We start from the raw sequence: 14,893 nt of genomic DNA, 5'->3' as shown, positions 1-14,893 counted from the left end.
TCAACAGCAACACATACACTCCGGCAGCGGCAGCAACAACCAGTTTGCTTCCATTCACATGGACATTGTTTGTGGAACGCATGTGGGAAGGCGGCACAATGCCTTCCACTTTCCAGCTTCCACAGCACATTGCGTTTACGACCTGCCAGCGGTTTGTTATCTTTTATGATAAGGCTAAGACCCGCTTTTTACGACCCGCGTAGGGGCTTCATAATTTTTAATGCTCACTTCTGGCCAGAAATTGATAATTCCCACTACTTCTCGAAATGCTTATGCCTCGCCCCGACTAATTAATTGATGGCTCAATTAGGGTTAGTGGCTAACAGGCCAATCACAAGTTGGTTTTTACGTTTTTAACGTTTATAACAAGTGTTTGGCTAACGTCTTATGGCAATTACGATTCAAATGGGTTAGGATAAGAGCAGAGAAAGATTTTGCACAATGATAAAGTCAATTAATAGTTATTTTCCAGAGTAAACTTGAGAACTTGCAAATTAGCAACTGCAAGAAAGCATTACCAATAGTTACCCTTTAAAGGTAATGAGTATATATCCTTTAATATCCTTTAAAGTACCTACCAACCAGTTGGTAATTTCCCCGACAGTTACTGTTAACTAAAGTGGCAACTTTGTCTTCTACCACACCACCCCAAAAACCCATTGACGTGGCAAAAAATTAATTAAAAATGCATTAAAAATGTTTGCCTTGCTCATTTCCGACTTGGGGGGAAACTCCTCCTGGCTGCTGGGGAAATGCCAATCGCAGCAAACACAGAGCCCAGTAAATACCGCGAATACGAACCGAACTGAGAACTGAGAACTGAGAAAATCCCGCGTCTCCACTTTGGCAAAAGTATTTACAAGCCTCAGTTCGCAGTCGCATCTAAAAATGTTTGGCATCTGCCAACACGCACCACTGAAGCAGGAGCAGAAGGAGCAGGAGGATGGGGAAAATAGAAATACTTTTCCGGGAGATGAGGAGAGTGAAGGAAAATGTTTGGATTTCCAACGGAGCTCATTGCTAGCGTGCGTCGCTGCATTTCAAAAATGATTTGCAATGCGTGGTGGGAGTGGGTGGAGATGGAAGGCGGGACGGAAAAGCCGGGGAAAGCGTTGGGCAGGAAGTGGCAGGCGGTTTCGGTTTTGTGGCTCCTACTAGCCGCGAGATGAACTCCAAGGACCGGGCGAGCGGAACGATTCGGAGACCGCGGCAGACGGCGTGACTTGGATGAGTTATCGTCGCGACCACGCGTGATTCTTCCGTTTGAACACTAAATATTCGAATGCACTTGGGGAAAAACCCCTAATTCAGACAACAAATAATACAAATTTGTAAAAAATTAATATAAGAAAATGGTATGCAATAAATTAGTAGTGAAATATACCAAGAAAAAGCCAATGAAAACTCTTGTTCACTAATACCAAGTGTAGCAAATATGTTTCAATCTTTAAATCTAATATTTACTTGGGATCTCGTTATACTATGTACCTGTTTTCTCACAGTGCTTGGCTGCGTCTATGTGCCGCCTGCTGTGTAAACAAAAGGCGTCCATAAAACTGCAACAGTTTTCATAATTTATGACAAGCGGAAAAAAGCGAGGTTGACTGATAAGCAACTGGACATGTTGGCACTTTAACGAGTCCAAACCAGCGGACTTTTCCGCCACTCGAAGAAGGGGGTTTTCTAAGTCGGCATAAAAAAATATATGAAAAAAAACTATGGCAACATCTTTAGCTCACGAGCAACAGCAGCCGAAGTCAGACACGAGCACGAGCACGAGCCGGAAACGGGCACGAACTTGGGTTCTAGTTGCTGTTGCTGCTGTTGCTGCTGCTGCTGCTGCTGCTGTTGCTGTTGCTGCTGATGTTGCTATTGTTGCTAGTGTTGCTGATTCTACAGATGCTGCTGCTGTTACTGCTGGGCGCCGCATCACTTGGCAGCGTGTTTTTTGTCGCCGCGTCGACGTCAGCAGCAATTCCTGCTGCTGGGCGACAACGACACCGGCAACATGTCGCTGGGCATAAGCCGCATTTCCAATCCGCGAACTTTGAGTGTGTTGCCAAGGTGGCACAAAGATGGCAACGAGTGGGAGTGGGGGGGCGGGGAGAGAAGGGGGTATGAACCAGTTCTTAGACTGGAAATAAAGGTTTACTTAAAGACCTACATTAAAGGTTCTTTACAACTAGTTCTGAGCTTAAAAATAAGCATTTTTGTTTAGGAATAGGAATTTCTATTAAATTTCCACGAATTTTAGTTAGTATGTTGAATTTGCAACATCATTTTCTTAAAACCCTCTCATTAATTAATATTTTCTCATTTATTTTTTAAATGTTACTAGGCCTCGTCTGAATTCTTATCCAAATTTTGGCTTTCAACAATTGATAATTACCCCCCCAAAAAAAACATAAGATGCTAATGATTCTCTTGCTAATGAGGTAGCTTCCCGGCTCACACAGACTTCCAATTCCCTTTCCAATGCCCCCCCTGGAACAACTGCAATTTGACGTGTGCTTAGACAAACTGAGATCTGCTGGCAACTGACAACTGATTTATGGTGTTCACTTCACGTTCGCGGTGTGACTCCAGTTTTGAGGTTTGGGGCCTCGGCAATTTGCATGTGTAATTGCCTCGATTTTGCCCCAGCTTCCATTTACATCTTGGCAACCAACAAGTCCATCCCCGATATCGCAGAGCTCATTCGCATTGCCACTCCAAGTCCCAGTCCCAGTCCCAGTCCAATTCCAGTTCCAATCGCACTGTCATTAGTTGGCGCAGCTTTTTGACAGCCGCAGAAAGTGGCCCTAGTGGCGGGAGGCGGATGCGGAGTGGCACTGTGTGCTCTTGCTGGTTCATTTATGACATTCGCTGGCTAATTGCTGGCACTGGCACTGCCATTGCCACATTGAAACTGAATAACTGCAAATGCTTCATACGCCCCGTGGGCGTGGCTCGTGCACTTTAAAAACGCATTAAACAGCCAACAATAAAGTGGGGGGCAGTGGGGAGGGAGAACAGCCCAAAAGTGGCACTTGCAACATGCTTGGGGCGTGGCCATATTATGCATCTGGAGACGCAGTTAAAGGCCGGAACGAACGATTAATGAGGACATGGGGAAGCAGGGCTTGAAAAATGTGAAAATTTAATTAATCAGCAGAGACAAAACCATTCGAAACTTACAGAAAATTATTGAAAAATCAAGGTAAATATGATATATAAAGATATTGCAGAGAATTCATAGAGGTTTCAACTATTAATGCTTTATTTTACCCCTTTTTCTTGCTGTTTGGAATACCTTTCGTCATATATTTCATCCCAATATTATTCCCAGTGCACTTCCCAGTTATCTTCAATATAACACTTTTACCTGCTGCTTGTTGGCCAAGATAAGATCAAAGATCACTGAGCAAGTTCAACTCGCCGAGGGTTTCGTGTTGCCATTGTGTTGCTGCTGTGCTTTTTGTGTTGCTGCTGCTGCTAGTGGCACGCGCGTTGGTATTGCATCGCTGCTTTAAGTTGCCACTGTGCAGCATGGGCAGGTCAAAAGCGTGCACAGCTAAAAACGGTAGCCATGATAAATGTGGCCTCTATAGAATCCAGTCTCCTTCTCGCTTCTTTTCCCCTTTTGCACCCGAATTTGACAGTTTTACAAATGTTTTCATCTATTAAATTAAATGACAAAAACATTCAATAAACTGTTTGGTTGGGGCTTGTGCAAGTTAATAAAGTTTAAGCAGCTAAACAAGGCAAAGTATCTCTTTAGTTAGAACGATGTGAGCAGCATATCCCCCTACGATTACTGGCAGAACAAACAACTCAAAATGGTGAGTAACCCTTTCTTAACAAAGTATTTAATTTGATTTAATCCAAACTTTATTCCTCTTTCTATAGCTGCCCTGCCCATTGCTAATGTTGACAATTTAGCACAAAATTTGTATGCCATGTTATTAAGAATTTGCAACGCTTTCATGCAACATTTGCCGGGGCAATTAGTTGTGTTTATAATTGGGGACGTGATTGCTGTGGTGTCGTCTTGCTCGGGTTTTCCCCTTGCGGCAAAAAGCTCTTTTTATTTTTTTTGGGTTTTTGGGGGAAACGTGTTTGAACGCTATAAATCAATTTGGCACAGGGACGTCGAAGGATGCATGCAAAAATTGAGTCAGAAACGAATGAAGAATGCCCTTAAACCCCTTGAATTTAAATTGTACATTTTAACAAGGTAAATTTTGTTTATTTCAAGTCTCAGACAGGAAGACTTTGGTAGAACTCTAATTGTCTAAACAATTTTATCTCAATTTTCTACAGCCTTGCAACTATATTGCGTATTTAAAACTTTATGTTTATTTGTCCTTCCAATTAAGTTGTTCTACACTTTCAAAGCATCATCAGCAAAATGTTGCCCCATATTTCCGCAAAAACTTTTACTCTCTCGCTAAAGCCCAAATTGAAATCACATAAAAGAAGCAAGCAAAAAAAATATAAGCCAAAGCGAATTAAAATTTTATCGACAACAAAGTTGCGGTCCGAACGGCAATAAAAATTGTTACGCTGATGAACGACATGACACCAGCAGCAGCAACAGCACATAGCAGCAGCAGCAACAACATCAGCAGCAGCAGCAGCAGCAGCAGCAGCATCATCAGAGCGGCAACTACGCCAAAAACATGCGGCAACAGCAACTGATCGACCGCAGAAACAAGCAACAGAACGAGAACATTGGCACTCAGTGGAAGGCAGTGGCGGACTTAAGGGAACTTTAGGGGATTAACAATAACCAAATAAAGTAAAGAATAATTAAATACTATCAAATGTGGCACAGAATCTGCTCCAGGGTTAAAATTAATTCGAGGAATGTACGTAATAGCATTACTTCTTACAAGAATCGACTAGTTTTTAATAGCTTTCTAATTTCTTTGTATTATTTTAAGACTTATAAAATGATTTTAAAAATCTTCAAGTTCCAAATTGTTGAAATAATGTGTTTTCTGAAGCACAACATTTATCTCAGTTCTATTTTTCCAATATCCTTCCAATATCCCCTTTTTAGTGCCTTCGTCCCTGATGAACTGCATCGCGAAATTCTTTCTTTTATTTTTATATTTTTTCGGTTGATTTCAGAGCTCCGCTCTCGTACTTCAGTTTTTGTTGGTCTTCCTGCTAAACTCAAAATGAGAAATTGCTGCCGCTGGTGCAATTTTCATGGTTGACCTCATTTTGTGTTTGCCGCTGTTGACTTTGTGGAATATTTTGCGGCAGAGCATCATGTCTGGGCTGTCAGTCAGTCAGTCAGTCAGTCCCCTGTCCTTCTGGCCAAAGAGTGGGTTTCGAACTGGATGCGAACTCTTGTCAGCGCCTGTGACAATTTGTCGCTAAACAATTTTTGCGGATGGCCAAAAGTTGACGTGGTTGTTTATGTTCGGATGCTGCTGCTGCTGTTGCTGTTGCTGATGTTTTCGGGGCGAAAATTCAATAAATAACAATGTAATTATATGTATACAGGAGCAGGGCCAAGTGGCTAACTCGATGCCAGGATACAGGAGCCGGGACAGGAAATACTGTTAGCAACAAAAGGAGCTGGATCTGCATGTCTGTGCCCCGGGTCAAATTGCCGTTAATGTGCCGAGTCAATATTTGCCAACACTCCGACATCAAAGCGAAAAGCAAGAGGCAACAGGATGTATGAGTGTGTGTGTGTGGCATCCTTGCTCCTGCCACCTGTCCTGGGCTAACAACAGCCTCGCAAAGTGCGTGCCGAGATATGTATTGCCCCATTTTAACACCTTTTTCACCGCCAACAGACCCAACATGGCAGCCACATCTCCCTCATCTCACGCTCTCCTCGTCATAAAAATCAGGTGCTGCATATTAGGGACAACCAGGTGGACACGGACACAAAGTACCCATGGAGCACGTCAATGGGAATTTGAAAATGGCACAATCTAGAGCGAAAGGAGACGGGGAAATGCCGTCTGTAGTGTCCTGTAAACGCTTTGTTTACAACGATATCCATGATTTCTCTTTGCACTGAGGGAAAAGGTAAGGATTTGAGGGAAAATTCAAGCAATGAACAATTTATTTCAACAATCTAGTAAGCCATGATAATTTCATTAGTGAAAAAGTCATGCTCATCGTCTACGTACGGCTATATTTCGCAGTCGAACTGTTCCTTTCCCTGTGTTAACATCTAAAAAAGTGCCTAAAAAAAAGTACGACGTGATTTTTGCTTCTCTTGCGTTTAATTTTTGTTATTCAATTGTTGTGCGACTTGTTTTGAATTCCTTTCAAACCTTTAATTCTCGTTTATCTATTGATAACCAATCAACCTTGAAAAATGGCCCCGAATAAAACCAAGAGAGTAACGAATGGATTTATGACTTTCGTTCAAGAGTGGCGTCAGACAGACCCCGTGGGCCAGGGCATGTCCTTGGCACAGGCAGTTGAACGTTGCGGTGACGTCTGGAAGGTAAGCACCCAAGGATATGCAAAATTCGCAGGACTTTAGGCATTATCCTTGCAGGTAATGACCCCAGAGGAACGCAGTCCCTATGTCGAGAAGGCCATGACCATCAACCTAGAAACCCGTAAAAAGCCCAGTCAAATAGTCCAAATGGATTTGGCTCTACGCGAGGCTGAGGAACGCCTCGAAGAGATGAAGCGAACCACTGAGAACATGGTGCTGGAGGCCGTGGAGGCGAATGGTAAGTGAGATGTAGAATAGTTTTCCGATTTTATACAAAATTCTTATCCTTCTTTCAGGCCTGGAAAATCGTCATTTCGTTTTTATATCGCATAATTTCTTTACAACGACTGTAAGCGGTGATTTGTATGTTCCGGCCGAGTTCTCGGCCTGCAGGTTTTCCCTGAAGCAGGGCATTATGTCCTGGTACACCACCCTGATTAACCCGGGAAGCCTTGATCTCGGCCAGGCCAGAGATGCGCTACATCACTCGACCACAACGCACGGGCTCCCGTTGCCTCCGAATGCCTTGGGTGAACGTAATATGAATAAGCTTTATAAGAATATTCATGATTATCTAACGAGGTGCATAGGCTGCAAGCCACTTATCGTATTTACCAATTCCGAAGACATCGGAAGGGTGAAGGCATCGTTAGATGATTTACGAGTGAAAAGCTGTCATCGGGGTAAGGAAATTGTAGTACTCGGCATAGAGTACCTACTCTTCTGTTTGAAGAAACAGTTGCTCCTGATCGCCGGGCAGCCGATTGATGATATTCATGAATTGTGTACCGATTCCTACGTCAAAAAGGATGTTTATGAGTTTGAGTCCCACATCTCTTGCAAGGTGAGAAAAGATATTATGAAAATTATGATTAAAAAAAATGAAGCAAATCTCTTTGGATTTATTCTGGCAGTTTCACGAGGACGTCGATCGAACACAGTTCTGTAGTTTATCAAGGGTTCAGCGTTGGGGACTTATTACCATGCAAGTATGTGATGTTTTAAACATCCCCAAGAAGCCTGGCAAACATATTCCTGATCCTGACCCTGACCCCAAGAAAGTCCAGAAGAACACCTGTCTGGCTGGTTTTGGACGTGGACGTCCCAGAGCCCGGCTCTCTACATTGGGTGAAGCTAATCGTTGAAGAATAAGCTCCTGAAGAGATGACAGCGAAGAGGAAAGTCTTTCCACTACCTGAAACATAAAACTAAATATCAATATCAGCATCATATCATCACACGAATAAACAATATAAAAACATTTCTTTTTTCTCCATTCTTCGGAGAACTCGTATTTCTTCGAGTGTTTTGGGGGAAAGCAAAGACCAGGGCCAGAGTCATGCCCGTCATTCATCGACGGCTGTCCATGGCTTGGCCATAAGATAGATTTGACGACGTGTTTTCCCCTGGAACATTTCGCAGCATGCTTACTGATGCGATCTTTGTTTGTGTCTCGTGCTTTGCCTTCCATCCATCCATTTGTCCGTCCAGCGGCAATTGGAAGAGGAAAATAGCAGCAGCATTTCCCCCCCTTCCCCCCCAGTTGCCTAGTTTTGGATTTTCCCTCGCAAAATGCTTGGAAAATGTGCACAATTTTCACATCCGGTGTCACATTCGATTCAATTGAGATTTACCTGAACGTGACTAAAATACGCAAATTAAAAACGCTCCACGTTCCTGTGTCCCCTTTTGCCGTATCCTTTAGCAAGGATCTGAGTGTGTGTGTGTGTGTATGTGTGTGTGTGGGAAGGTTACCATGTTAACAACATTTACCCAGTTCTATAGCCGAGATTTTTTTATTGGGGCTTTCCCTTTTTCCCCTTTTTGGGGGGTTAGTGGAAGGAAATCTTGTGTGAATTTTTTCGGGGCGTCTGCTGCTGCTGGCTGGTTGTTATCATTTGAATAAATTGCCGCTAGACGGAGCGAATGATTGGATAATGCTGATCCGTTTAGGCAATGAATTAACCAAATGCCAGCTTATTTCATGTCCCACTGGATGTGTGGACTGATTATCTCCTCAATGTGCTGCGAACTTAATTAAACAACTAATTGCAATTTTAGCGCGGCGCAGAATGCAATTAACTATCATTGATTGGCTGGCCAACCGCCAAAAAATAGACAGCAAATAATGCGAATAATTTAAACAATTTCCACAAGGCGAAATGATGTGAAAAGTCAATGCCGGAGGGCAATGCATGAATCGATTAATGCCAAAGTGTTGTGTAAATAAAATCATTCAAACAAAATACGCAGCCAACGAAACCTAGTCAACTATGTTTATATTTATTTGTTTCCCAATATTTGGCTGGCATTTTAAAGTCACAATTTAAGCGCAGTATGGTTTTTCGGTGAGCTTTTGCAGCGGTTTTTGGGGAAACACGCGTGAGTGGCCTTTGTTTTGGGTTCGTTGGGGAATTAGCAACGCATCGCCAGCTGAATAATCGCATTAAAAAGGGAGGAAAAAATATTGAAAACAAGAAAGAAAGCTAACTTCGGCACGCCGACGTTTATATACCCTTGCAGATAGAACTTCGATGACTAGGAATCCATACAATAAAAATTACATATATTTATGTTAAAAAACAAAAAAGTAATACCTGCTTTCATTTCATTCACCTATACATATTATATTTGCAGTATATGACACAAAATTTAAGACTGATATAAAATGGCTATATCTCAAATTTAGTGAAAATCAGCTGAAAACTAAAAACGTTATTTCTGAAACGTTCATTTCTTGACCGTTCCTATGGCAGTTAAATAATATATATAATATGAATCGGCTATATCTCAAATTTGATAAAAATCTGTTGAAAACTGGAAAAGTTATAATTTTTAATTGTATTAATTTCTCGATCGCTCCTATAGGAAGCTATATGATATAGTAGTCCGATTTTCATAAAATTTTACACAAAATCGATTGCAGAGGAAAATATAATTTGTATCAGTGAAGGAGCCATTTCCGACCCTATAAATCATATAAATTCTTGATCAGCATTAAGTAATGGGGTCCATGGCAAAAAGGAAATTAATGAAAAAATAAATTCATAGCTAGCACAACTTATTCTAGACCTAGGCCTGATCACTAATATAGCTTCTCTTAATGTTTAAAATATAATAATGATATATTTGTCAAAATAAAGACTTACCCCAGTAGAGGACACGTCATCTTTCGTCATTGCTTAATTCCTTCCGATGTAGAGTTATATTCCTGGTGAGTTAATTAAGTATCATCTTACGATATGGATTCATCGAAGTGTTCTTCTTTCACTATCTCTTTAGATGTAATTCCTTCCAGTATCGACCTATAATCGTGGTGACTTCAATTAGAATTATCATGGCATCGAAGATCTCTTCCTGTTTATCTGGATGTGTTCCATTGGCCACGTCATATATTTCAGGTCGAAGGGTAATCACTATCACTATCACTAAAGATGTTAACACTAGGTACCCCTAGGACAGACTGAGGTCGCGGCGATCAAAGAACCTCTATTTATACTTCCCGATCAATAATAACAGAGAAAGAGAGCGAGAGGGAAAGAGCTACCTCTGTAGCTGCAACAGAGAGAGAGAGAGAGAGCGTAAGCGCCTTCTCTAGAGCTGCAACAGAGGGAGGCAACAGAGCTGCAACAGAGGGAGGCAACAGAGCTGCAACAGAGGGAGGCAACAGAGCTCCAACAGAGGGAGGCAGACATACCAAATGTTATTGTGAGTAAGAAAGAGAGCGAGAGGCAGAGGCTTACAGAGGCATACAGAAAGAGAGGGCGAGAGTAAGCTATTCACTGCCATTACAATATTATAATTATAATATATTTTTTTATATAATATTAATATATTAATAAGAAAGGAAGGTAACTTCGGCACGCCGAAGTTTATATACCCTTGCGGATAGAACTTCTATGACTTGGAATCCCAATAATATAAATTATATTTATTTATGTTAAAAAACAATGAAGTAATTACCTGATTTCATTTCATTCACCTATACATATTATATTTGCAGTTTTACAGTCACAGATGTGCATTTTTCTCCACATCTAACGATCGTTTTTATGGCACCTATATGATATAGTCGTCCGATTTTCATAAAATTTTACACAAAATTTAAGACTGATATAAAATGGCAATACCTTGATGAAAATCTGTTAAAAACTGAATATATTATAATTTTTAATTGTCTTAATTTCTCGATCGTTCCTAAGGGAGCTATATGATATAGTTGTCCGATTTTCATACAAAATTGTAGAATATAGTAAAATGGCTATATCTCAAATTTGATCAAATTCTGTTGAAAACTGAAATTTTTATAGTTTTTTTGTAAAGATTATCCGATCATTCCTATGGCGGCTATATGATATAGTCGTCCGATCCGGCCCGTTCCGACATATATACGAGTGAGAGTATATAGAAGGCTAACTGCAAAGTTTCATTCAGATAGCTTCAAAACTGAGAGACTAGTTTGCGTAGAAACGGACAGCCGGACAGCCGGACAGACGGACAGAAGGACAGACGGACATGGCTAGATCGACTCGGCTGTTGATCCTGATCAAGAATATATATCATTTATATAGTCGGAGGTGCCTCCTTCAGTGCGTTGCAAACTTCTGACTGAACTTATAATACCCTGCAAGGGTATAAAAATATCCAGACAATCAATCATATACCCAGATTTTTTCAACGTCAAAAGCATTGCATGCTTTTTTATAATAAGAAAATATAACTATTAGAAACTCAATGGTTTGTTTTGAGCTATATTTTAAGCTAAACTCTCGCACACTTTGATATTTAGTAAAACCCATTTAAAGAGCTTAAAAATCACTAAATTATGGTTTAACTCCTCCATTCGCGGCTGAGACTCTGCCGTTTTATGGCGCCAACTTCAAAGTGACAATAATTTGGCCATTAAGCCGCGAACTGAGACAAGACATCACCCTCTCGGCCCCTAGAACCCGAAGTCTGCTCATTAAATTGGCTTGTCATTTAATTGTTCTTCTTCTGGCTTTCATGGCCACGCATCAAAGGAGTTGGCCCTCTGCCTTCCTTCTTCATTTTTTCCTTGCAGTTTTTGGTGCATTGCCAATTGTCATAATGGCCGAGACGGCGCTGGCCAAGCTGGCAATTATGAGTTAAGAGTTAAGAGGAATCACTCCGCCAGACCAGACCAGACCAGGCTGGGCCCATTAAAAAAAGAAATGAGCAGCCCGGAGACGCACACAAAGTTTCTGCCGAGAATGGGGGCCATAAAATTAGTCGTGGCCAGGAAAGTGCATTTGCTTAGTGGCCAACAGAAGTGGGGATGGGGATGGAGATGGGCTGCAATGGGGGCGAGTGGAGCACAGTGGAATTTTCATATTCATTTGCATTGATATTTACCTATAATTTTATTTGATATTTTTCCAACTAATTGAAGTTTGAGAAACTCATAACTCATGATTCATTTCGATTCGGAAAGCGTTGCGATGCTAATTTGTATCAGGGTAACAAGTCTGCATACTCAGTTTAAAATGTAAAATTTGTGCGATTTTTGAAAATTTTAATGATGTAACCCCTTTTAAAATTTTGCAAAAATTGGCTAAAATGGTCAAATTTTTTGTTCTCATGTTTTTGCTTCTAATTAACTGGGATTATAATATATATGACTTTCTGCAATCCTCAACGTTTTGGGAATTTTATGCTGCCAGGAACACACGCGAATTTGCAATTTTTCATTGATATTTACCTATAATTTTATTTGATATTTTTCTAACCAATTGAAGATTAAAAAACTCATAACTTGGCCAAAAATTGATTAATTTCAATTCGGAAAGCGTTGCTATGCTAGTTTTTATTAGGGTAACAAATCTGCATACTCAGTTTAAAACGTACAATTTTTGCGATTTTTGACAATTTTAATGATGTAACCCTTTTAAAAATTTGCAAAATTTTGAAATTTTATTTTCCTGACTAAGATGTCTAGAACGAATTGGCTGTTGATGCTGATCAAGAATATATATGATTTATAGGTTCGGAAATGACTCCTTCACAATGTAACAAGCTTCTGAATAAAATTATGATACCCTCCCAGGTGTTAAAAATATAATCTCATCTTCCACAATATTTTGTTGGTATTTTGTACCTGCTGTTTGTCGTATTTTAACCCACTGTGCGGCCACCGCAAAGCTTCAGAAATTGCTGCACATCGTCCGCATCTCGTAAACGCTCAAATGGAATGGAATGGAATGGACAATTTAAATGCAGCATTGGGCTATTGACACGCCCCCTCAATGGGCTGCCAACGGAGGCCACTTGGGGAGAGGGGGCGATGGGGGGATGGTGAAAGAGTTTAAAACCTGGCCAAAAGAGATGATGGAAAAGGGGGAAAAGTGCGTGATTTGAAATGGTTTTTAAGAGCAGAGCTGAGCAGAGAGACTTCCAGCAGAGATATATGCGCTAAATGATGATGGTCATATGTCAAGCGGTTAACTGGACCGTAAAGCAAAGAAGTGCAGCTCTTACAGGGGTTCTAAATGAGAGCAGACTGCAGTCTAAATGGGGGAGAAGTTCCCCGGAGACTTAAATGATGCAAATCTAAAATCTGTTTAAAATTATGCCACCTCTCTCGCAGGGGTGAGAAAAATGTTTGGCACACAGGGAACTTTTACAATCTGTCAGATACTAAGCTGCAACTTCAATCAAGCCGGACAAGTTAATTGAATTTTGCACACACAGCCAAAAACACACAGCTCAAAAACTTTACACGCATGAAGCAGAGAGAAAATTAATAGTTAATCTTGTTTAGAAATTAAAAAATAAAGAAAAGAATATTGTAATTAAATATCAGCTAGATTCCATATATCCATAAATATCGAAAATTATAACTCACTCTCTAAAATTAATTGTAAAGTTCTTTTGCTTCTTTAGATGATTCCCTTCAGTGTAAACTTTCTGCCACATTTTGCAGTCACCGCAAAATGCACATGTTCATTTTATTTTGAATTTGTTTTCAAGTGTTTTCGAAAAATGTTTGACACTGAGTTAGAGGGGCTTGAGCATTTTGCATATCTCTGATATTTTGCATATTGGTCGGGACGAGACCCGGAGAAACTTTTTGACTTTCTGCCACAGCAACTGTATTTCAAGTGACAGTTTCCGGACAGTTTTCCAGCGAAGAGAAGTGGGGGAAGGGAGGTATCTGAGGCGAGGACGTGTCATGAATTCATTTTGCATTTTCATTTTGCATTTTGCATACATTGCTAGTCAGGGATCAAATTTGCTTTGGCATCATGATGGGTACACCCGCAAATCACTCTCTCTGTGTCTGGTTTTGCTTGCTCACAAAATCACGGAAATCATATTTCAATTAATGTTCGAAAACAGAAAATTTAACACCCGTAATAAACGAATTGATTACACAGTTACACACACCCTTGTCTCTCTTTCCCTGGGTGTATACAATTCGACATCGATTGGCCTGAACAATGAATGGTTTGTCCAGGAAAATGCCCTCGAAAATTGTGGGTTTCGGTCGTCCTCAATATCACATTTCCAATCTATTAACAGGCGAACCGAACCGCACTGACTCACCAGAAAAAAAAGCGATTCGGAAAGCTTGATTAAAAACACCTTCATGTCCTGCCATCGAATCCATCGGATAACGCGTGAAAAAGTAGCGACAGCCGTTGCTCCGACACAGGTTAATTTCGCATGCAAATAATGTCACGTGTTGTGTCGCATTCGCTGAATGAACTTGATTAAAATTCAATGCGACGTTAATTAAATTTACCCAATGCAATTGCCAGTCACTTTTTCCGACGCTTCAGTGACGTAATTTAAAGTAGTTCGCCTTTAAGCGTTTTTTTTTTACTTTAATTTTATAGATTTACAGAAAGCAGAGGATAATAAAATTAACAATCACCAATTACTCAGACTTAGGTATATAAGAAAGAAGATTTCTTTGCTGCATTTAATGTATTTACAAAATATAAAAATCAAATGCATTAAATTAGGCATTGAATTATAAAAATAAAAGCGGCAATCTATAAAGAAAACTAATAGCTTTAACTTGAGAACAATAAACATCATATTAATTACACAGACACATACTCTAATGAGGTATCCCTTAGCAAGACTTACTAATATAATACAAAACAGATTTATCCTGTAATTGTTTAATAGGAGATCCTTTTTTGTTATTCTCCAAGGAACACCCAAGTGTTGATGCTCTTTTTATTACCAAAGCTTTCGAGGGTTGCTTTCCGAGTAAGCCACCTCTCACCTTAGCCGGTGCACGGGGCGTATGAGCAATCGGCACATAAATTACCCGGCTAACATTGCAAGGACTTGTCGAGCCCGGAATTCCGGTGCATTGTGTGGCTTCCAGTGTTGCCGCCGCCGCCGCCGCCAAGTCTAGACAAAGCAATCATAAATAATTTCTGCATAAAGACGTAATAATTTGCC

At 40.5% G+C, this 14,893-nt stretch overlaps 2 protein-coding genes across 3 annotated transcripts in view; one reads left to right on the top strand and one right to left on the bottom strand.

The window, feature by feature from the left end:
- Egfrap (EGFR adaptor protein) overlaps nucleotides 1-14,893 on the bottom strand; it is a 102,593-nt gene that overhangs the window by 24,012 nt on the left and 63,688 nt on the right. For both annotated transcript variants that reach the window (XM_086838714.1, XM_086838715.1), the window contains one exon: nucleotides 9,607-9,762. The gene's annotated coding sequence lies outside the window, so the exon portion shown is untranslated. The remainder of the gene's footprint in view (nucleotides 1-9,606; nucleotides 9,763-14,893) is intronic.
- On the top strand, nucleotides 5,857-7,718 carry LOC110184773 (protein maelstrom-like). The gene is made up of 4 exons (XM_020953408.2): nucleotides 5,857-6,460; nucleotides 6,515-6,695; nucleotides 6,754-7,301; nucleotides 7,372-7,718. Exons 1-4 carry the CDS (start codon nucleotides 6,329-6,331, stop codon nucleotides 7,600-7,602), a joined length of 1,092 nt encoding a protein of 363 aa, XP_020809067.2. The 5' UTR covers nucleotides 5,857-6,328; the 3' UTR covers nucleotides 7,603-7,718.

Source organism: Drosophila serrata, unplaced genomic scaffold, assembly GCF_035046125.1.
Source record: "Drosophila serrata isolate PLE 108 unplaced genomic scaffold, ASM3504612v1 contig_359, whole genome shotgun sequence".
Taxonomy (NCBI): Eukaryota; Metazoa; Arthropoda; class Insecta; order Diptera; family Drosophilidae; genus Drosophila; species Drosophila serrata.
This window is presented reverse-complemented; position numbering and strand designations above follow the sequence as displayed.

What these genes read in the sequence shown, in the direction of transcription:
- LOC110184773 (XM_020953408.2), top strand. Translation starts at nt 6,329, where the DNA reads ATGGCCCCGAATAAAACCAAGAGAGTAACGAATGGATTTATGACTTTC. An exon ending in GTTGCGGTGACGTCTGGAAG is followed by an intron (nt 6,461 to 6,514) that starts GTAAGCACCCAA and finishes TTATCCTTGCAG; the next exon opens with GTAATGACCCCAGAGGAACG. An exon ending in GGAGGCCGTGGAGGCGAATG is followed by an intron (nt 6,696 to 6,753) that starts GTAAGTGAGATG and finishes TCCTTCTTTCAG; the next exon opens with GCCTGGAAAATCGTCATTTC.